Source organism: Lithobates pipiens, unplaced genomic scaffold (genome assembly GCF_037356315.1).
Source record: "Lithobates pipiens isolate NorthernLeopardFrog02 unplaced genomic scaffold, aLitPip1_a1.2 Scaffold_6, whole genome shotgun sequence".
NCBI classification, from domain to species: Eukaryota; Metazoa; Chordata; class Amphibia; order Anura; family Ranidae; genus Lithobates; species Lithobates pipiens.
Genome location: NW_027507881.1, coordinates 4474492 through 4499700, shown reverse-complemented (window position 1 = coordinate 4499700; position 25209 = coordinate 4474492). Strand labels below are relative to the sequence as shown.

The following is a 25209-nucleotide window of genomic DNA, read 5'->3' as shown; positions in this document are numbered from 1 at the left end:
AATCCCTCCTTACATTGGTGGTTACTGTGAATGCTCCTCTTACATTAGTGGTCAGTGTAAATCCCTATTACATTAGTGGTCAGTGTAAATCCCTATTACATTAGTGGTCAGTGTAAATCCCTATTACATTAGTGGTCAGTGTAAATCCCCTTTACATTGGTGGTTATTGTAAATCTTCCCATTACATTGGGGCTTGATGTACAATCCTTTTATTCACACTAGTGGCCAGTGTGAAGGTCCCCCTCCTTACATTGGGGGTTACTGTAAATGCTTCTATTACAGTAGTGATCAGTGTAAACCCATAATACATTAGTGGTCAGTGTAAATCCCTATTACATTAGTGGTTAGTGTAAATCCCTATTACATTAGTGGTCAGTGTAAATCCCTATTACATTAGTGGTCAGTGTAAATCTCCTTTACATTGGTGGTTATTGTAAATCTTCCCAGTACATTGGGGCTTGATGTACAATCCTTTTATTCACACTAGTGGCCAGTGTGAATGTCCCCCTCCTTACATTGGTGGTTACTGTAAATGCTTCTATTACAGTAGTGATCAGTGTAAACCCATAATACATTAGTGGTCAGTGTAAATCCCTATTACATTAGTGGTCAGTGTAAATCCCTATTACATTAGTGGTCAGTGTAAATCCCTATTACATTGGTGGTCAGTGTAAATCCCCTTTACATTGGTGGTTATTGTAAATCTTCCCATTACATTGGGGCTTGATGTACAATCCTTTTATTCACACTAGTGGCCAGTGTGAAGGTCCCCCTCCTTACATTGGGGGTTACTGTAAATGCTTCTATTACAGTAGTGATCAGTGTAAACCCATAATACATTAGTGGTCAGTGTAAATCCCTATTACATTAGTGGTTAGTGTAAATCCCTATTACATTAGTGGTCAGTGTAAATCCCTATTACATTAGTGGTCAGTGTAAATCCCTATTACATTGGTGGTCAGTGTAAATCCCCTTTACATTGGTGGTTATTGTAAATCTTCCCATTACATTGGGGCTTGATGTACAATCCTTTTATTCACACTAGTGGCCAGTGTGAAGGTCTCCCTCCTTACATTGGTGGTTACTGTAAATGCTTCTAGTACATTGGTGGTTATTGTAAATGCTTCTATTACATTGGTGTCCAGTGTTGAAACTCCAGTTTATATTGGTAGTCATTAAAAATATCAGCATTGCCACTCCCCTCCCCCCAGGAGTTCTAGGATCTCTAGGAGTTTTCTGTCTATTGCTGGGTCCCCTCACCTCCCCAGTCCATGGTGTGCAGGCAGGTAGAGAGTGAAATTGCATGTGGGGGGGGGGGGGGGGGCAATAAAATGTTTGCCCAGGGTCCAATCAATATTAAAGATGGCCCTGGCTATAAACAAAAGAAGACCAAAATGTTGAAAAAAAAACAATATTTTTTACTTTCTGCTATAAAACATATCCAGTAAAGGAAATTGAAAAAAAAATCAAATTTCTTCATAAATTTAGGCCAATCTCTATTCTGCTACATGTTTTTGTTAAAAGGGTGTATATTGATTGGTTTACGCAAACGTTATAGCGTCTACAAACCATGGGATATATTTATGGAATTTTTTATTTTTTTTTATATATTAGTAATGGCGATGATCAGTGACTGAGGATTGGTTCACACCTATGCATTTTTTTTTATTTTTTTTTTGCGTTTTCAGTTTTGCAGAAACACACTACAGTCCATTTAACATGCTTTCCTATGTTTCGCGTTCACATCAATGCATTTTATGCAAAGACTTCTATGCATCAAAATCGTGTATTGAAAAACGCAAAATGCACCTGGAATATGCAAACTGCAACCTGCATAGGTGTGAACCAGGCCCAATAGTGGGACTGCGATATTTCGGCGGACAATTGGACACTAACTGACACTTTTGACACTTTGTGGGGGACCAGTGACACCAATACAGTGATCGGTGCTAACAAATATGCACTGTCACTGTACTAATGACACTGGCTGGGAAGGGGTTAAACATCTAGGGCAGGGATGTCAAACTGGAGGCCCTCCAGCTGTTGAAAAATTACAAGTCCCATCATGCCTCTGGTTTTGGGAGTCGTGCTTGTAACTATCAGCCATGCAGTGCATCATGGGACTTGTAGTTCTGCAACAGCTGGAGGGCCGCCAGTTTGACACCTGTGTTCTAGGGCAATCAAAGCGTTAACTGTGTGCTTAGCCAGTGTTTGTGTTTACTATGTGTGCTGCTTTTACTAGGAGAAGAGATGGGTTTGAGTCCCTGCTTTGCAGGAACACAGGAATCCATCCCTTTCCCCCTGTCAGAACAGAACTCTGCCTTGTTTACATTGGCAGAACCCCGTTCTGAGTCTCTGACCGATGATCGGCGGGTGCCAGCGGACATCGAGTGCCCGGTACCCGCAGATCAGCTTCTGCAGGTGGAAGTGCAGGATCACGTATATAGGCACATCTCATAAAATTAGAATATTATCAAAAAGTTAATTTATTTCAGTCATTTAATTCAAAAAGTGAACCTCATATTTTTTTTATATATATATATATATATATTTCAAGCATTTCTTTCTTTTAATATTGATGATTACGGCTTACAGCGAGTGACACCCCAAAATTCTGTATCTCAGAAAATTAGAATATTACATAAGACCAATAAATAAAAAAATAAGATTTCTGATGCAGAAATGTTGGCTTAGTGAAAAGTCTGCCCATGTACAGTATAGAGCTGCACAATTAATCGTCAAGAATCGTAATCGTGATCTTGATTAAAGTGTTTCACAATTCTTTCTATACAAAGAATTCTCTCTGCTCTTCTGAAGCCCTCAAAAGAAAGGAAGAGAAAAACTGGGCAGTCTTCCAAGAATCCCAGCATTCTTTATCAGTTGAACTTAAAGTGGAGGTCCACCCTAAAGTGGACCTTCCGCTCATCGGAACCCTCCCCCCCTCCAGCGCCACAATTGGCACCTTTCAGGGGGGAGGGGGGTGCAGGTACAGGTATCTGCACCGACTTCCGGGATAGCTCTCTGCGGAAAGGGGCGTAGATTACGCCCCTTTCCGAAAGTCCCCCGCTGCCTGCTGGGAAACACACAGATCCCAGAGCCAGCGGGGTCCATCCTTATTGCGCAGCGCGACTCGCGCATGCGCAGTAGGGAACTAGGAAATGAAGCCAAAAGGCTCCACTTCCTGATTCCCATACCCAAGATGGCGGCGGCAGCACCCGAGAGACGATCGAGAGATCGGCTTCGGGTGCCGACATCGCGGGCACGCTGGACAGGTAAGTGTCACTATTTTAAAAGTCAGCAGCTGCAGTATTTGTAGCTGCTGGCTTTTAAAAAAAAAAAAAAAAAACGCGGACTCCCGGCGGACTCCCGCTTTAAGTATAAACATTGTAACAATTTGTCAATTTGTCAATTGTGTGTATGTGAAAAAAAACGTTAACTACTTAACCACTTCAGCCCCGGAAGATTTTACCCCCTTCCTTACCAGAGCACTTTTTGCGATTGGGCACTGCGTCTCTTTAACTGACAATTGCGCGGTCGTGCCGCCTTGCACCCAAACAAAATTGACGTCCTTTTTTTCCCACAAATAGAGCTTTCTTTTGGTGGTATTTGATCGCCTCTGCGGTTTTTATTTTTTGCGCTATAAACAAAAAAAGAGCGACAATTTTGAAAAAAAACACAATATTCTTTATTTTTTGCTATAATAAATATCCAATTTTTTAAAAGAAAAAAGGATTTTTTTTCCTCAGTTTAGGCCGATACATATTCTTCTACATATTTTTGATTTAAAAAAAAAATCACAATTAGCGATTATTGATTGGTTTGTACAAAAGTTATAGCATCTACAAAATAGGGGATAGATTTATGGCATTTTTTTTGTATTTTTTTTTACTAGTAATAGCGGCGATCTGCGTTTTTTTTTTTTTCGTGACTGCAACATTATGGCAGACACGTCGGACACTTTTGATACATTTTTGGGACCATTCACATTTACACAGCGATCGGTGCTATAAATTTGCACTGATTGCTGTGTAAATGTGACTGGCAGGGAAGGGGTTAACACCAGGGGGCGCTGCAGGGGTTAATATGTTCCCTATGGGAGTGATTCTAACTGTGGGGGGAGGGGATTCACAAGGGGAGGAGACCGATCGGTGTTCCTCTGTACTGGGAACACATCATCGGTCTCCTCTCCTCTGACAGGACATACACAGGTCCTGCTGTGTTCCCGGGCAATCGCGGGTGCCTGGCGGACATCACGACTGCCGGGCACACGCACCGGGTTCCCGAGCGATGTGCCGAGACGGCCGGGAATCAGAGAACATCATATGACGCCCACCCAGGATGGGAGATCCCATCTGTGGGCGTCATATGTCTATAGGCCGGGGCTGAGGTGGTTAAACACTAAACATTTTTCTGACATTTGTTGGTTTCAAGTTAAAATCTTTTTCTTTTTTTTTTTTTTGCTAGAAAATTACTTAGAACCCCCAAACATATACATATATATATATATATATATATATACATATACATATATATATATATATATATATATATATACACATATATATATATACACATATATATATATACACATATATATATACACATATATATATATACACATATATATATATATATATATATATATATATATATATATATATATATATATATATATATATATATAATATTATTATTATTATTATTATTATATAGATTTTTTTTTTTTTTTAGTAGACACCCTAGAGAATAAAATGGTGGTTGTTGCAATATTTTATGTCACACGGTATTTTCGCAGCGATCTTTCAAATGCAATTTAAAGAAAAAAAATTACTTTAAGGAATTTTTAAAAAATAAGGCCCAATGCCACCAATGATGGGGCACAATTCCTCCCAATGACACCAATGATAGAGCCCAATGTCACCAATGATGGGGCATAGTTCCTCCCAATGACACCAACAATGATGCCCAAATGACACCAGAGATGGGGCACAGTTCCTTCCAATTTCACCAATGATGGGGCCAAATGACACCAAGGATGGGGCACAATTCCTCCCAATGACACCAACGAAGGAGTGCAGTTCTTCTCATTGACACCAAAGATGGGGCATTGTGGGGCGGCACAGTGGTGTAGTGGTTAGCACTCACCTAGCAGTAAGAAGGATCCCTGGTTCGAAACCCAACCACGACACTACCTGCCTGGAGTTTGCATGTTCTCCCTGTGCCTGCGTGGGTTTCCTCCGGGTACTCCGGTTTCCTCCCACAATCCAAAGACATGCAGGTAAGTTAATTGGCTTCTGTCCAAAAATTGGCCCTAGTATATGAATGGGGACCTTGCTTTGTGGGCTCCCTGAGGGTAGGGACTGATGTGAGTGTGCAATGTACAGGGATAGGGACAATTGTAGACACTCACTTAGGTTGAACTGGATGGACTGGTGTCTTTATTCAACCTTACTAACTATGTAACTATGTTTAACTCCAACTGATGCTGAGACATTTTCTACTCCCGATGGCCACGGTCCGGCCCCCCCCCTAAAACCTGAAGGACAGTAAACTGGCCCTTTGCTTAGAAAGTTTGGAGACCCCTGGTCAAGAGGAAGATGAGAGACACCAGACCCAACAATGCAGAGGATCTGAAGGCCGCTATCAAAGCAACCTGGGCTTCCATAACCCCTCAGCAGTGGCACAGGCTGATCTCCTCCATGCCACGCCGCATTGATGCCGTAATTCATGCAAAAGGAGCCCCGACCAAGTACTGAGTACATACTATACTGTACATGGGCAGACTTCCCACTAAGCCAAAATCCTTATTTTTTATTCGTTTTTTTTTTTTTTGAGATACAGACTTTTGGGGTGTCGCTCGCTGTAAGCCGTAATCATCAAAATTAAAAGAAAAAAAATGCTTGAAATATATCACTCTGTGTAACGCATCTATATAAAATATATGAGTTTCACTTTTTGAATAGAATTACTGAAATAAATTAACTTTTGAACAATATTTTAACTTTATGAGATGCCCCTGTAATACGCGATCCAGCGCACAGCTTCTATAGGGCGCTCAGCAAGTGGTACGGTAAATATGGCTCCAGAAGTGTTAACACTATCACTGGGCATTTAGATGACGTGGTGTCATGTCTGGGTTGACCATACATGAAGGTCACTTAGGGGCCATTCCAATTCAGAAATTGGCCTCTTAGCACACTGTAAAGTATCTCTAATTATACCTTCAGTCACCGTTGAAATAAAGTGCCTAGTTACTGTCACACTAACCCCCCCCCCCCCCCCCCCTGTATAAATGGTTGTTTGTGTGATGCAAATGAACCATGGTATAGAGACAAGAACGGTAATACTAAACTGCACTTACTGTACATTATTCAGAGCCACTTAGTAGTCAAGGAACATATTACAGAAGCGCACTGAGCACGCTCTGTGCTGCAAATGATTGCATTTTGCCCAGAAGATCTCAACTTCATGTAGAAGAGTTTATCATGTTTCTCTTTCTCATTACATCAATATGCTAAATGTTCTGTTTCAAATGCCACTTTATGCATTGACTTACCTCCTTAGACCCAGTCTGCCCCGATAGTAGGGTCACCTGCTGAGTTGGCACCATCCACAGGCAGTTTAACTCTTCAATATGACACAGAAGTTGAATCGAATCCAATTTTACTGAAGTGCATAGGATATTTTTCCAGTCTTTTGAAGTGTAAGCCCTTGTACACACGGTCAGAGATTTACGACGGAATGTGTCCTATCGGACCGTTTTGTCAGATAATCTGACTATGTGTGTGGTCTGCATTGGACTGTTTCCGTCTGAGTATCCGACGGACCAAGTTTTCCAACTTGTCCGTAAAATTTTCCGACAAAATGCTCCGATCGGACATACTCCGATCATGTGTAGCCTACTCCGACGGACAAAGTGCCACGCATGCTCAGATCAAATTCCTAGACCAAAGCTATTGGCTACTAGCCTGAACGTAGTCCCGTCGTAACGAAATAACGTCACCACATTATGTACAATCGGATTTTCCGACAACTTTGTCCGACCACGTGTATGCAACAGTTTCGGACAAAATCCGTCGGACAAAATCCAACGGATTTGGTTGTCAGAATGTGCGACCGTGTGTACAAGGGCTAAAAAGACAATGGGGATTATTTACTAAAGGCAAATCCACTTTGTGCAAAGTGCACTTGAAATTGCACTGAAAGTGCACATGGAAGTGCAGTCTCTGTAGATCCGAGGGGGACATGCAAGGAAAAATAAACAAACAGCATTTTGGCTTGAACATGATTGGATGATAAGATCAGCAGAGCTTCCCCTCATTTCAGATCTACCGCTTACAGCGACTGCACTTCCAACTGCACTTTCAGTGCAATCCAAGTGCACTTTTCACTTGTAGTTTGCACTTGTACTGAAAAGTGGATTTTCCTTTCATAAATAACCCCCAAAGAGGTTGATTTACGAAGTCTAGGTTCACACCAGTGGCGGCCTGTCCATTAGGGGCACCCAGGCCCCACCCCCTCTCTCCACTCCACCCCCCTATATGCAATGGATAGATTCATGCATAGCATGAATCTATCCCAGCTGCCGTGGGCAGCCCCCTGTTCATGCATCCGGCCCCTTTCAGGGCATCGGGCGCATGAATTACAGTGACAGGGTTATTTTTTGAAGCACCGGATTAGAGCCAGTTGTGCTAGTGACACTCCACCGGCTGCCCCCACCAGAAAAAAAAACCCACCAGCCACCTCTGGTTCACACTAGAGCACGGAGCGGCTCACAGTAGGGCTATGGTGCATCTCCATCCACCGTTTCAGGTCCGATTTCAGCCCGAATTTGTGTCTGAATTCAAACAGGAAACGGACCAAAACACGCACACGACTCCTGTGGAATTTGCACCGGAGATGTGTGAACCGGCTCCATAGAGAGCCAGTCACAATCTCCTGCTATGCGAATTGGATGTGGAGAAATCCTCATGCAATTTGCAATAGTGTGAACCCAGCCTAAAACTGGAGAGTCCAAAATCTGGTGCAGCTGTGCATGTGTCAGAAACCATGAATCAGACCGAGACAGAAGTTCAATTAAATCACACTTGTTTATTAATAAAAAATAAAAAGGTAAATAGAGTAAGCGTAGTCAAAGCATAGCCAGAGTCCAGTAACCGGATCGAGTAGTCAGCCAGTCCAGTGTTCAATAACCAGATCGGGTTAAACAGAACCGCAGGAGATGGTTTCTTGTGATATGACCAAGGCAAAGGCAGAGATGAAGTGAGCTGGACAGCTTTAAGTAGGCAGGTCAGACAAGCAGGATCAGGGACAGCTGGGTGACTGTGGAGAGAAATGAGAGATGGAAATTAGCCGAGCAGCCAGCCCAGAGAAAGAAGGGCTAAGCCAGCCCTGACAGTGCCCCCTCCTCAATGACCCCTTTCCCTCGGAGGGCCACCAGGCTTGAGGGGAAAACATCTATGGAACTCGCGGAGGAGGACAGGGGCATGTACTTCCGAGGATGAAACCCAGGAGCGTTCCTCCTGACCGTGCCCCTTCCAATGCACCAGGTACTGTATGCGCCCACGGAACCTACGGGAGTCAACAATGGATTGTACCTCATACTCCTCATGGTTCTCAACCTGAATAGGGTGAGGACGTGGCACTGAGGTGGTAAATCGGTTGCAGACCAATAGTTTCAATAAGGAGACATGAAACACATTAGAGATGCTCATACTAGGAGGACGTTCCAACGCGTAAGCCACTGGGTTAATCCTGCGAAGGATACGGAAAGGCCCATTAAACCGAGATGTAAACTTCAGTGAGGGAACACGAAGTCAGAGGTTGCGAGATGACAGCCAGACCCTGTCCCCAACCTGGTAGGAAGGTGCAGGCAGGCATCTGCGGTCAGAATGGATCATGATTAGCATGACGCAAAGCCTCCTGGACTTGTACCCAAGTGGAACGAAGACCACGGAGATGCTCCTCTAACGCAGGAATACTCTGCGGAACAAAGGAGTCAGGCAACATGGAAGGTTAGAAACCATAATTCGCCATAAATGGAGACAATCAGGAGGCAGAATTCAAGGCACTGTTGTGAGCAAACTCTGCCCAAGGTAATAGGTCTGACCAGTTGTTATGGTGGTCAGAAATATAGCAACGTAGGAATTGCTCCAAGGACATATTGGCTCGCTCTGCGGCCCCATTAGACTGCAGGTGATACGCAGAAGAGAAAGCAAGCTGGATTCCCAACTGTGCACAAAAGGCTCGCCAGAACCAGGAGACAAACTGACTGCCCCTGTCCGAGACAATCACCTTGGGCAGCCCATGTAAGTGAAAAATCTCTTGAGCAAAAATGGAAGCCAGTTCCTTAGAAGTGGGCAACTTCTTAAGTGGAATACAATGACACATCTTTGAGAACCGGTCAACCACCATAAGGATAACAGTGTTGCCTTGGGAGTTGGGCAATTCCACAATGAAATCCATAGACAGGTGGGTCCAAGGCCTCTCTCCATTGGGTATGGGTTGAGGGGGCCCACTGGAAGGTGTCGTGGAGTCTTACTCTGAGCACACATGCAACAGGCAGCTACAAAGGCAGTTACATCAGCCCGTAGACTAGGCCACCAGAACTGTTGGGAAATGGCCCAAATGAGTTGATTCTTCCCAGGATGGCCAGCTGCCTTGGGAGAATGGTAAGTCTGGGGCACGGCAGTACGGAGCCTCTCTGGGACAAAGCAGCGGTCACAAAGTTTCTCAGGAGGAGCATGGACCTGAGCAGCAAGAATTTTGGCACCCAAAAGAGAAGTAAGACTGGTGCGAACCGTAGCCAAGATATGATCAGGAGGAATCACAGGAACCGGTACCGTCTCCGACTTGGAAGTGGAGGAAAATTGTTGTGACAAGGCATCAGCCCTTACATTCTTAGTACCGGGTAAGAATGAGACAATGTAATTAAAACTCGACAAGAAAAGAGCCCATTGCGCCCTTCTGAGAGAGAGGCGCTTGGCCTCAGACAAGAATGTAAGATTCTTATGGTCAGTAAGAATAAGAACCGGCACAGCGGTACCTTCAAGTAGATGTGGGGCGGCACAGTGGTATAGTGGTTAGCACTCTCACCTAGCAGTAAAAAGGGTCACTGGTTCGAATCCCAACCATGACACTACCTGCCTGGAGTTTGCTTGTTCTCCCTGTGCCTGCGTGGGTTTCCTCTGGGTACTCCGGTTTCCTCCCACAATCCAAAGACATGCAGGTAGGTTAATTGGCTTCTGTACAAAATTGTATCTAGTATATGAATGGGGACCTTGGATTGTGGGCTCCTTGAGGGTAGGGACCGATGTGAGTGTGCGATGTACAGGGATAGGGACAATTGTAGACACTCACTGAGGTTGAACTGGATGGACGGGGTGTCTTTATTCAACCTTACTAACTATGTAACTATCTCTCCATTCTTTCAGGGCTAAAATGATCACCAACAGCTCTCTGTCACCAATCTCATAATTGCACTCAGCAGGTGACAATTTCTTGGAAAAGTAGCCACACAGATTCATAGCACTCTCAGAGTTAGGACGTTGAGACAGAAGGGCGCCATCTCCAGTCTCAGAAGCATCAACTTCTAGGATAAAAGGCAACGTAGGATCAGGATGTGCAAACACAAGAGCAGAAACAAAGGCAGCCTTGAGAGTCTCAAAGGCCTTAATGGACTCCGGAGACCAACTCTGTGAGTTACCGTCCTTTCTGGTCATATCAGTCAGGGGCTTGACCAGAGACGAGAAGTTACGAATAAACTTCCAATAGTAGTTGGCAAAGCCCAGGAAATGCTGCAGAGGACGTAAACCTATGGGTCAAGGCCACTGTAGGACTGCCGAAAGTTTCTTTGGGTCTATCGAAAAACCAGCAGTGGAAATGACATAGCCCAGGAATATAACCTGTTCATGATGGAACTCGCACTTCTCCAGTTTTCAGTAGAGATTGTTCTCTCTTAGTTTCTGAAGCGACCTGTGTGGTGGCTTTCCAGGGACTTGGAAAATATGAAGATATCATCAAGATAAACCACCACACATAACTGCAACAAATCTCGGAGGACATCATTAATTCCTGGAAAACTGCCGGGGCGTTACAAAGGCCAAAAGGCATTACCAAGTACTCATAATTGCCTGTTCTGGTATTAAACGCAGTTTTTCACTCTTCCACTTTCCATGATTGTATGCCCCTCTCAAGTCAAGCTTAGTGAAAACCGCTGCTCCCTTGTGGCATTCAAATAACTCTGTAATCAACGGAATCGGGTAGGCATTCTTAATCTTGACACGATTGAGACCCCTATAACCACTCTTCTTCTTCACAAAGAAGAAACCGGCACCAGCAGGAGACGAGGATTTGCGGATGAAACCTCGAAAAAAAGTGCATTGGCAACATACTCCTCCTTGGCCTTATCCTCCAAGACTGACAAAGGGTAAACCCGGCCACGAGGGGGTATGGCACCAGGCTGAAGGTCAATTGTGCAATCATAAGACCGGTATGGAGGCAAACTACAGGCTTGACTTTTGTCAAAGACATCGCTGAAATCGCGGTACTCCTCCGGCAGAGAGGGGAGTGAAGAGGTGCACAAGACCTTGGATACCTTCAGGAAGCATGTCTCACTGCATTGTGGTGACCAGGAGAGAACCTCAGCACAGAGCCAATCAAAAGAGGGGTTGTGCCTCTGTAACCAAGGATAACCAATATCCAGCGGAAACCTGGGTGAGGAAATAACTTGGAATTGGATTATATCATGGTGAAGAGCCCCTACGGCCATGGACAATGGAACCGTCTCATGAGTCACATGGGCAGGCTGTAAAGGTCTCCCGTAAAGAGCCTCAATGGCAAGTGGAGTGTCACGCAGCTGCAGTGGAATCGAGTGCTGCGAAACAAATGCAGCATCAATGAACAGGCCTGCAGCCCCAGAGTCGATTAGAGCCCGTATCTCGATGGACGACTCAGCCCAAGAAAAGATGACCGAAACCAGGGGCTTATCCTTCTGGATAACTGGGGACGAAACAACGCCACCTAAGGTCTGTCCATGACAGGACCCCAAGGTTCGGGCGTTCCTTGGATGGGTAGGACAAGACTTCAAAAAGTGACCTGCCGGGCCACAATAAGACCCCTTTCACACCACACCACCCATAGAGTGGCCGGTAAAACGCCGCTATTTTAGCAATATTTTACCGGTGGATTTGCGGCGCATTTCGGCCACTAGCGGGGCGCTTTTACTCCCGCTAGCGGCCGAAAAAGGGTTAAAACCACCGGCAATACGCCGCAGTAGCGGCGTTTTGCCGGCGGTATTACAGCGCTGCCCCATTGATTTCAATGGGGAGCAGCGGTGGAGGAGCGGAAAACACACCGCTCCTTCACTGCTCCAAAGAAGCTGCTAGCAGGACTTTTCCCTGACGTCCTGCCAGCGCACCGCTGTAGTGTGAAAGCCCTCGGGCTTTCACGCTACAAACAATGGTGCAGCTTTTTTAGGGTGGATTGCAGGCGCTATTTTTAACGCTATAGCGCCTGCAAAACGCCCTGGTGTGAAAGGGGTCTAAAGGCACAAACTTCCTCCTCCTAAAGGCTCTCTCATTTGCAGAGAGACGCGCGAAGCCCAAGTACATGGGTTTATCTTCACTGACCGACTCGGAACCAGGATGCATGGGAGGTGAGGGAGGCATGGGTGAGACTGCAAAGCTCGGAGGCAAGCGTACAGGAGGTTTCCGCAAGCGCTCTTTCAAAGAAGATCTTTCTCTGAGTCTGGAGTCAATGAGGATGGCAAACGAGATCAAGCTCCACAGCTCAGTGGGTATATCTCGGGCTGCTATCTCATCCTTGATGGAATCCAAGAGACCATGAGAAAAAGCAGCCATGAGGGCCTCATTGTTTCACACAACCTCTGCTGCCAGATTACGCAATTCAATGGCGTAGTCGGCAACAGTTATCGTACTCTGATGGACATGAGGCACTTGGCAGCAGAAGCGGAGTGTGCGGGAACGTCAAATACCCTTTTAAAGGAGGCCACAAACTCAGGGTAACTTAAGACAACAGGTTTTTGCGTCTCCCATAGAGGGTTAGCCCAGGCCAAGGCTCTCTCAGAAAGCAAAGATATCACAAAACCTACTTTGCTTCTGTCCGTGGGAAATGCCTGGGGCAGCATCTCAAAGTAAATCTCAACCTGATTGAGAAACCCTCTGCATTGAACTGGATCGCCCCCAAATCACTGGGGAAGTGGAGCGGATCCAGACATACCTCTTATAGAGGTAATACTCGAGCCGGGTGCCTGCACAGAGACTGGCGCAGCAGCAGGGACGGCCTGCGACTTAAGTTGTACCGGAGCAGCCACAGTGGGGGATTCCAGATGAGCCGTGCGACTCAGGAGCGTTTGTAACGCCATGGCAAACTGATCCATGCGGTGATCTTGCTCATCCAATCTGGAAAAAATATTACCAACAAGTGGATTGACTGTATCTTCTGAATTCATGGCCTTTGCCTACTGTCAGAAACCATGAACCAGACCAAGACAGAAGTACAATTAAATCACACTTGTTTATTAATAAAAAGGTAAATAGAGTAAGCGTAGTCAAAGCATAGCCAGAGTCCAGTAACCAGATCGAGTAGTCAGCCAGTCCAGAGTTCATTAACCAGATCGGGTAATCAGCCAGGCCAGAATCTAAGTGGAGCAACAGCAAGCAGGATAAGGAGCCAGAAGGGATGTCAGCAAACCAGTCTTTAAATAGAACCGCAGGAGATGATTTCTAGTGATGTGACCAAGGCGAAGGCAGAGATGAAGTGAGCTGGACAGCTTTAAGTAGGCAGGTCAGACGAGCGGGATCAGGAACAGCTGGGTGACTGTGGAGAGAGATGAGAGCTGGCAATTAGCCGACAGCTGAGCAGCCAGCCCAGAGAATGAAGGGCTAAGCCAGCCTTGACAGCATGGTAGCCAATCAGCTTCTAACTTCAAAGTAGAAAATCGTGCAGTGCTCAGCCTATAAATGTATGGAAATGATTAACCGCTTGCCGACCAACCGCCGCAGTGTTACTGCGGCGGCATGGCTGGGTGAAACGACGTTGCCTTACGCCGCTTCGTCTTTTGGCCTCTAAGGGCACGCAACGTGTGCCCAGAGCCGATGCGGGTGCCTGTCGGGGCGCGATGACCGCTTGCCTCCCGCGATCGCTCGTGCCCGTTCGTGTGTATGCATTTCTGATGCGCAAAAACTCACGCATGCTCAGATTCAACTATGAGACGAAAGCTATTGGCTACTGGCTATTGAAATTCCTTTTTCTAGTCCCATCATATGTGTTGTATGTCACCGCGTTCTTGACGGTCAGAATTTGGTGTGACCGTGTGTATGCAAGACAGCTTGAGCGAAATCCCGTCGGGAAAACCATCAGAGCTTTTTCCGACCAAAAATCCGATCGTGTGTATGCGGCATGAGTGCAGTTAGGTTAGGCAACAACAAGTGCATCCAGAGTGTGCAGGTTCCACCACCGTTATGCACCGCTCTGTGACAGTCCTGATTGGCTGAATGGCTCGTCCTAAATGGGCAATTGCTCACCACACTGAGCCCCAAGGTAATATTATAGTTTAGTCGTTTATTTATCAGTGTAAAAGCATACAGACATAAAATCCACGTAGAACAAACAGTAAACAAAACGGCCGAACATACCAAGATGGCCGCCACTCCGGAAACCCAGATGTGGCAGCGCGACGTCAGCGTGTAGAGCTCCCCCTTTCCGCGCTTCGTGTGCATATAAGTCTTCCGGGGACCGCATCCTTACGTATCGCTTCTGACTTCAGCTTGTTCAATCAACCACTTAAAGTGGTTATAAACCCTTACAAACCACTTTGACCTACAGGTAAGCCTAGATTAAGGCTTACCTGTAGGTCCAAGAAATATCTCCTAAACCTACACGGTTTAGGAGATATTTACCTGAAGACAGGCACCACTGTCTACGGCGCATGCGCCGTAGACAGCGGCACGCAGGCGCACTGGGTAAGCCGCAGATCGCGGCGATATGCCACGAGTGTCGGCTCCCATGCGCGGGAGTGACGTCATCGCTGCTCCGGCGAATCACCGCACCGGAGCAGCGAGACCCACCAAGAAGATGGACACTCGGAACTACAGGGGACAGCGGGGACTTTGCTGGCTCCTGTGTCAGGTAAGTGACACATAATTGACTACTATGCGATGCGATGCGATGCATAGTAGTCCATTATGCTTTACCTTTGCAGGGAATCAAAGAGGAAGTAAACACATCAGGGTTTACTTCCTCTTTAAGGACCGGAAGGATTTGCCCCCTTAATGACCAGACCATTTTTTTGCGATACGGCACTGCATCGCTTTAACTGACAATTGCGCAGTCGTGCGACGCTATACACAAACAAAATCCATGTCCTTTTTCCCCCCCCCACAAATACAGCTTTCTTTTGGTGGTGTTTTATCACTTCTGCGGCTTTTATTTTTTATAAACAAAAAAAGCGACAATCTTGAAAAAAATATATATTTTTTACATTTCGCTGTAATAAATATCGAAAAAATAAATGAATAAATAAAAATTCCAATTTAGGCCAATGTGTATTCTTCTACATATTTTTGGTAAAAAAAAAAAAAAAAAAAAACACAATAATAAACACAACATATGATTGGTTTGCGCAAAAGTTATGGCGTCTACTAACTAGGGGACATATTTATGGCATTTTTATTATTTATTTATTTATTTTTTACTAGTAATGGCGGCGATCTGAGATTTTTAGCAGGACTATGACATTGCGGGGGACAGATCGGACACTTTTGACACTTTTTTTGGGACCAGTGACATTATTACAGTGATCAGAGCTAAAAATACTGATTACTGTATAAATATCACTGGCAAGGAAAGGGGTTAACACTATGGGGGGCGATCAAGGGGTTAAGTGTTCCCTAGGGAGGTGTTTCTAACTGTAGGGGGAGGGGACTGACTGGAGGAGGAGAGAGATCGCTGTTCCTGATCACTAAGAACAGAACATCCCTGTCTATTCCCCTGTTTGAACGGGGATCTATCTGTTTACATTGACAGATCCCTATTCTGGCTCTCTGTGGAGCGATTGCGGGTGGCTGGCGGATATGGTGGCCGCTGGGCACGCGCATCGGCTCTGGTGTCGCAGCGCGTGCGTGCCCCCTATCGCTCTTAAAGCGGACAGCGTACACCTGCGGCGATTCGTGCAGCCGTGCTAACCTGTCACAGTATAATGGTGGTGGCTGGGTGACAAGCGGACTAGAAGCTGATTGGTTTCTATGAACAGCTGGACCAGATTATGCTCTCTCCTGTTTTAGTAAATCAACCCCACTGACTATCCTAAGCCCTGTCTCTGCAAATTACTAACGCTGACTGAGAGAATATGAAAGAAACAGGGAGGAGGTCTATCTAGGACTGAACTAACTAGCACTAAACAGGAGGGAGAAACCTAATCACATAGTAAACAGATTGTAATGGCCCAAAACCTGTTACCCGATTGCCCCCCCCTGGAACTGCCACTGACTGTTTTAGATGTTGTGGAGCAGTAGGTAAACTATCTCATATTTGGTGGGATCGGCCCAGAATCAATCGTTTCTGGACCAGTAGCTATCAATTAATACAGTGTTTTTCAACTCCAGTCCTCAAGGCGCCCCAACAGGTCATGTTTTCAGGCCTTCCATTATTTTGCACAGGTGATTTGATCAGTTTCCCTGCCTTAGAAATTACCACAGCCGTTTCATCTGAGGGAAATCCTGAAAACATGACCTGTTGGGGCTCCTTGAGGACTGGGAGATGAGAAACACTGAATTAATACGTAGTGCATTGGGCCATAGCATCCCTAAAAAAAATCCCTATGAGGCCTTATTCAATAAAAAACCAACCAGGCGTCAATTTAGACAAACCTTGGTTTCAGAGCGTTTTGCAAGACAAGCAAAATATTTTAACGAAATCTTGACTTGATATACAAGTAGCGTCACAACTGAGTATAAAAGAGAAGAGAGGCGCCTCTAAGTGTAGTTAATATGGTTACATTTAACCACTTCTGCCCCGGACGATTTTACCCCCTTCCTTACCAGAGCACTTTTTTGCGATTCGGCACTGCGTCCCTTTAACTGACAATTGCGCGTTCGTGCGACGTTGCGCCCAAACAAAACTGACGTCATTTAATAGTTTTTGGTTTTATAGCAGAAAGTAAAAAATATTGTTTTTTTGTTGTTTTTTTTTTTGTTTATAGCACAAAAAATATAAACCGCAGAGGTGATCAAATACCACCAAAAGAAAAGCTCTATTTGTGGGGGAAAAAGCACAAAAAAATAATTTGGGTACAGCGTGAACTCGCATTGGATTTGCAGGAAAATAATGCAGGGACTTCCCCGCACTGTAATCGGCGTTTTCACCCATGCGATCCATTTCCTGTGCGAATTCACAGTTCCTACTGTGAACCGATCTGGGGGGGGGGGGTGTCATTAACAATGTATTGGCTCCCGCATCGGTTTCGCAGTTGCCCATATTAGCCAATCACGTTTGCTTTCTCTAAACTTCATCTTAACATATTACAAATCTGGTCACAACTGGTAGACTAAGGCCGCGTACACACGAGCGGACTGTATGGCCTACTTAGTCCGTCATACAATCCGACGGACAGTCCGTCATACTTTCGAATGAACGGACTTGACCACACACGGATGCACAAACAGTCCGTCGAAAGCTTGCGCGATGACGTGTACAGCACGTACGACGGGACTAGAAATAGGAAGTCGAATACACAGCAATGCAACCTTCCGCCGTGTAAATCCTTTCTGGGCATGCGCCATTCTTAGTCCGTCGAACTAGCATACTCACGAGCGGATTGTCCGCTGAAACCAAAGTATGACGGACAGAATTACGGAAATTCCGAAATACTTAGTACGCCAGACTGCACGCTGAAAAAGTCCGCTGAAGCCCACACACGAGCGGACTGTCCGCTGAAATGTGTTTACTGTGTTGGGCAGCACAGTGGTGTAGTGGTTAGCACTCTCACCTAGCAGTAAGAAGGGTCACTGGTTCAAATCCCAACCACGACACTACCTGCTTGGAGTTTGCATGTTCTCCCTGTGCCTGCGTGGGTTTCCTCCGGGTACTCCGGTTTCCTCCCACAATCCAAAGACATGCAGGTAGGTTAATTGGCTTCTGTCTAAAATTGTCCCTAGTATATGAATGGGGACCTTGCATTGTGGGCTCCTTGAGGGTAGGGACGTGAGTGTGCAATGTACAGGGATAGGGACAATTGTAGACACTCACTCAGGTTGAACTGGATGGACTGGTGTCTTTATTCAACCTAACAAACTATGAAACTAAGTAGGCCATACAGTCCGCCCGTGTGTATGCAGCCTTACGTGTTATTGTATTCTACTCCTCCCCCCCCCCCCCTCCATTTCCCCCCAAGTATTGCTAAAATAGAAATTGTTTCTTAGCTCTTCTCACAATCGGTCTCCCTCTCGCTCCAGGAAATCGCCTTAAAGAGGATCACCGAGGAACTTCCACAGGTTCTGGAACGTTACGCACAGCCAGTCAACAGAGGGCGCTACCCAACATGGGGCAGATTTCTAAAGACTCTAATAAGCAATGGTAAGTATAGACAACTTCAACAATGACTTCTGGGGATGGGCCTGAATTTGGGGTTCTCCAGAACAAAGGGGCTGCTTGACAAAAAATTTGGTATTTTTTGACTGACAATAGTTATAGTTATGTAGACTGGCCATGGTTTTTTTATTGATTTACTACCAGTAGGTTTAAAGTTTTTTTTTTAAATGTCAATAGTTCGGAGAATGAGGACTACCTTCCTAAATCTCCAGTCCAGGGCAAATGATGCCTGTAGCATTGGCTTCCTGAAATCCATCTGCCCTTAGCTCAGGCATGAAGCCAGGAGGGCTTGCTTAGCGTAGAAAGCCCCTCCTCCCATGAAGACTCCTGGGATGTAGGACATCATCTTGGCCTGAGCCAGAAACCAGAAAGTAACTGAAGAAATGTGAAATAAAATGTTTTTTTAAAACAAGTAAATATAATATACGGAAATTCTTATCTATTTAGTAAAGCTGGCAGTATAAGAATTGAAAATCGTTTGTTGGTATTCATAAAATGAAGTTCTGTTTAAAAGCTGGATGTGATTTCTAGGTGGAGTCATTGAAGCCTACCCTCCAGCTAAGAGTATTACCTGCCTCACTGTAGACCTCCTGATCAACCCCGGGGGAGAAATCCAGATGGTGTCCTGTGGGGATCAGATACACGGTAGCAGTCCCCTGGAATGTATAGGGAGTTCGGTTCCTCAGTGCTCGGTACACCCCAGCGTGCTGTCATCGATCTGCAACCACATCGGAGAAGCCTGCAAAATCCGTGGTGTGCTTGGATATGTGTCTGTGGAATTCATAACATTTATAGACCCTCAAAGTCTTAAACAGGAGGTAAGATTTCTTCAATATTTTTATTAGGAATAACCAATCACCCTACCCTGCTCATATAACCCATGTATAACCAATAACCCTACTCTATCCATATGGCCCATGTATAACCAATCACCCTACCCTGTCCATATGACCCATGTAGAACCAATCACTCTACCCTGTCCATATGACCTATGTATAACCAATCACCCTACCCTGTCCATATGACCTATGTATAACCAATAACCCTACTCTATCCATATGACCCATGTATAACCAATCACCCTACTCTATCCATATGACCCATGTAGAACCAATCACCCTACTCTATCTGTATGACCTATGTATAACCAATCACCCTACTCTATCCATATGACCCATGTATAACCAATCACCCTACTCTATCCATATGACCCATGTATAACCAATCACCCTGCTCTGTCCATATGACCCATGTATAACCAATCACCCTACTCTATCCATATGACCCATGTATAAACAATAACCCTTCTCTATCCATATGACCCATGTATAACCAATCACCCTACTCTGTCCATATGACCCATGTATAACCAATCACCCTACTCTATCCATATGACCCATGTATAACCAATCACCCTACTCTATCCATATGACCCATGTATACCCAATCACCCTACTCTATCCATATGACCCACGTAGAACCAATCACCCTACTCTGTCCATATGACCCATGTATAAACAATTACCCTACTCTGTCCATATGACCCATGTATAAACAATTACCCTTCTCTGTCCATATGACCCATGTATAACCAATAACCCTACTCTGTCCATATGACCCATGTATAACCAATAACCCTACTCTGTCCATATGACCCATGTATAACCAATCACCCTACTCTGTCCATATGACCTATGTATAACCACCCCCCCCCCCCCCATTCTCCTTGTGGTGCCCCCCACCTCACATGACACCACAGTGCCTATGGTAGCCATCCCTCCTGCCCACCCATGTCCCAGCCTTGATCCAAAGTATGGGCACTGCACCTGAGTACTTATGCTGAACACTATAGGGTCAGACTGAATACAAGTGCTTAGAACAGCTATCCTCAGCCAGAATTCCTTTAGAGAAGTCTTTATCAACCTTCTGAACACTGAGGAACCCTTGAAATAATGTTCCTTACTCTAGTGAGCATTGGGAAGAAAAGAAAAAAGACCAGTGGTGTCAGTGGGAATTGAACTGAGAGGTAGAAATTGGTCTTGGAAACCTCTTCCGTGGAACCCTGGTTGAGAAACCCTGCTCTAGAGGTTGCTAAGGGTTCCTTGAGCTGTGACTGACTGATCTCCCAGTTGATGTTACCTTCCGAATTCTGGGGCCAATTCCATTAGGTAACATGGGGATCATTACCCCAATGGTCTTTTTTCTGTCTGTAAGGGTGGCATTCTGACCACCAGTGGCGGCTGGTGTTTTTTTTGGGGGGGTAGCAAACAACCACCTATCCCCCCCCCAAGCGGCACCCACCCCCCTGCTGTTTGCCGGTGTAGTGTCATAATTTGCTCCCCATTGTAGAATGCTCTTGAAGTGACGTTGCAGCCTGAAATTTCGCACTGCGCATGCGCGATATATTACAAGCACTTGCGCCATGCATTCCAAAGGATTTGCGACAGTGCAGACCAGTGAAACCGTCACACAATGTCACGGAAGTGAGGGGAGGTAATCCCCTCCCTGAGCCACGGTTACCCGCTCTCTCTCCGCCGCTCTCTGCTCTGTCTAAAGTTAACGTCACTCTGTCTAAAGTTAACGTCACGATTACCTCCCCTCACTTCCGTGACACTATCTGACAGTTTCACTGAACTGCATTGTCGCAAATCCTCTGGAATGCATGGCGCAAGTGTTTGGAATGCAGTGCGAAACTTTTGGCCGCAATGTCACTTCCGGAGCATTCTACGATGGGGAGCAAAATATGACACTACACCGGTCCGTCTGGCACTTACCCCATTGTGGGGTGGATGACAGGAAGTATGGTGCAGCGGCTCTGCGTCCTCTCCTCGCCTCCTCATCCTAGGCGTCCAATAGGATGACCGTTGTCAAAACCTGCCTCCTGGTTGAGTATTACAACAGCGAATATTCATTCGCTGTTGTAATAACACCTGGATGGGATCGGAGCGCACTCTCTGCGACCCGAGCTCACCCTATATTGAAGCCCATTAGAGCCTCTCGCTCTAATTGTTGCTTCAAAAAAAACAGCCCCCCCTCCCCGCATTGGAATCCATGCACTGATGTCCTGAAAGGGGCCGGACGCATGGATGGGGGTAAGGCGATGGACGGGGGGGGGGCCGTGCACCCTTAATGGAAAGGTTGCCCCTGCTGACCATTACTGAAAGCATTCTTCCCACCCGCCTCCTATGGAAGGGGCATTTTTCCTTCTGACCCCCAATTAATTGGTTCTAGCATTGCTTCCCCAAGAATTGAAAATTATTCCTCTGGGGTAAAAAATGGTTGAGAAAGGCTGACTTAGACTGATCATACACGGTGCCAGACAAGGCCTACAGGACAAGTACACGAACGTTAAAAGAAGTCAATGTTGCCCCTCTATACAGCCTCGTCAGCTGCCGATTGAGCACTTCCCTCGCCCCCTGAAGCAGATCCTTATGATGACGGATTGTATCTTTAATAGCTCATCAGATTCCTGCCAGTTGGTTATTAAAGAGTGTCTCAGCAGTGATTCATTTAGAGGGCATTTGCTTGTGAATATGATTCAGAAATTAGCAGGAGTTTAGCAAGAGGCAGGCACTGGCTGACCCCTTAATAATGTTATAATGATGCCATTTAACATCCGCCGCTTACACCAGTGACTCTGCGCAGTGTGCTGAGAGGGCCGATCTGCTGGCAGGTTACACAGAGAGGGAGGACCCCCGAACCTGACCCCCACGTCCGCCACTGATCAGGACAGATGTCAGTGTGTTGAATGGCACAGACCCCTCAACATGCTGAGAGGCCGACCTCAGGATCGTGTGACCTTGTCAATGTCATTTCACACTGACTGCGAATCAACGTTTACCCCTGGACGTCTCAGGGGGGGCATTGCCGGCCTTGAATCTATTAAATAACAACAAAAAAATCAATAAAAAAAATAGGTAATTGTGCAATATCAGCCTCTTGGTCAAAAAAAACAAAACAAAGCAATCAATAACTCACCTATACTATAATGCAAAAACAAAAACAATTACTAATCCTACCATCAATGATTATTACTAAAATTAAACAGGACCTTTGTCATCTGCAGACTCATCAGTGGATAGGCTGTGATATCAGAAGATACCAATATGTAAATCTGTTATCAGCAACTAACCACATACAAGGCATGGTGGGCTTCTGTGATTGTACTCTGGTAGCACACATGTGATCTGTTCTTCTCGGTTTATTTAGATTTGGGCCACTGACTTGGACCTGGGCTACAGTGACCAGCTGGCCATGACTCAACTCCTGCTGTATCTGACCAATGGGGCGCTGGATTGTACCAACAGCCAACTCAATGTACCGATTGCTAAGAAAACGGAGAGCTCCAGACACCGAGCTCCAACAGTAGAGGTAAAAAGTACACACTGTCCACATACTGCTTATCCACACTGTCCACACTCACTGCTTATCCACACTGTCCACACTCACTGCTTGTCCACACTGTCCACACTCACTGCTTGTCCACACTCACTGCTTATCCACACTGTCCACACTCGCTGCTTGTCCACACTGTCCACACTCACTGCTTGTCCACACTGTCCACACTCACTGCTTGTCCACACTCACTGCTTATCCACACTGTCCACACTCACTGCTTGTGCACACTGTCCACACTCACTGCTTGTCCACACTGCCCACACTCACTGCTTGTCCACACTGTCCACACTCACTGCTTGTCCACACTGTCCACACTCGCTGCTTGTCCACACTGTCCACACTCGCTGCTTGTCCACACTGTCCACACTCACTGCTTGTCCACACTGTCCACACTCACTGCTTGTCCACACTGTCCACACTCTATACTGTCCACACTGTCCACACTCACTGCTTGTCCACACTGTCCACACTCACTGCTTGTCTACACTGTCCACACTCTATACTGTCCACACTGTCCACACTCACTGCTTGTCCACACTGTCCACACTCACTGCTTGTCCACACTGTCCACACTCACTGCTTGTCCACACTGTCCACACTCACTGCTTGTCTACACTGTCCACACTCTATACTGTCCACACTGTCCACACTCACTGCTTGTCCACACTGTCCACACTCACTGCTTGTCCACACTGTCCACACTCACTGCTTGTCCGCACTGTCCACACTCACTGCTTGTCCACACTGTCCACACTCTATACTGTCCACACTGTCCACACTCACTGCTTGTCCACACTGTCCACACTCACTGCTTGTCCACACTGTCCACACTCACTGCTTGTCTACACTGTCCACACTCACTGCTTGTCCACACTGTCCACACTCACTGCTTGTCCACAATGTCCACACTCGCTGCTTGTCCATACTGTCCACACTCACTGCTTGTCCAAACTGTCCACACTCTATACTGTCCACACTGTCCACACTCACTGCTTGTCCACACTGTCCACACTCTATACTGTCCACACTGTCCACACTCACTGCTTGTCCACACTGTCCACACTCACTGCTTGTCCACACTGTCCACACTCACTGCTTGTCCACACTGTCCACACTCACTGCTTGTCCACACTGTCCACACTCTATACTGTCCACACTGTCCACACTCACTGCTTGTCCACACTGTCCACACTCACTGCTTGTCTACACTGTCCACACTCTATACTGTCCACACTGTCCACACTCACTGCTTGTCCACACTGTCCACACTCACTGCTTGTCCACACTGTCCACACTCACTGCTTGTCCACACTGTCCACACTCACTGCTTGTCCATACTGCCCACACTCACTGCTTGTCCATACTGTCCACACTCACTGCTTGTCCACACTGTCCACACTCTATACTGTCCACACTGTCCACACTCACTGCTTGTCCACACTGTCCACACTCACTGCTTGTCCGCACTGTTCACACTCACTGCTTGTCCACACTGTCCACACTCTATACTGTCCACACTGTCCACACTCACTGCTTGTCCACACTGTCCACACTCACTGCTTGTCTACACTGTCCACACTCTATACTGTCCACACTGTCCACACTCACTGCTTGTCCACACTGTCCACACTCACTGCTTGTCCACACTGTCCACACTCACTGCTTGTCCACACTGTCCACACTCACTGCTTGTCTACACTGTCCACACTCTATACTGTCCACACTGTCCACACTCACTGCTTGTCCACACTGTCCACACTCACTGCTTGTCCGCACTGTCCACACTCACTGCTTGTCCACACTGTCCACACTCTATACTGTCCACACTGTCCACACTCACTGCTTGTCCACACTGTCCACACTCACTGCTTGTCCACACTGTCCACACTCACTGCTTGTCTACACTGTCCACACTCACTGCTTGTCCACACTGTCCACACTCACTGCTTGTCCACAATGTCCACACTCGCTGCTTGTCCATACTGTCCACACTCACTGCTTGTCCAAACTGTCCACACTCGCTGCTTGTCCATACTGTCCACACTCATTGCTTGTCCAAACTGTCCACACTCTATACTGTCCACACTGTCCACACTCACTGCTTGTCCACACTGTCCACACTCTATACTGTCCACACTGTCCACACTCACTGCTTGTCCACACTGTCCACACTCACTGCTTGTCCACACTGTCCACACTCAC

The 25209-nt window shown here is 46.2% G+C and overlaps 1 protein-coding gene across 1 annotated transcript in view; it reads left to right on the top strand.

Annotated features, from left to right (window-relative positions):
* The window catches only part of LOC143958197 (IQ domain-containing protein H-like), a 306567-nt gene that overhangs the window by 243522 nt on the left and 37836 nt on the right, over positions 1-25209 (top strand). The window contains exon 17 of the mRNA XM_077467663.1: positions 22819-22980. Within this exon, the coding sequence (XP_077323789.1) occupies positions 22819-22980 (162 nt within the window). The remainder of the gene's footprint in view (positions 1-22818; positions 22981-25209) is intronic.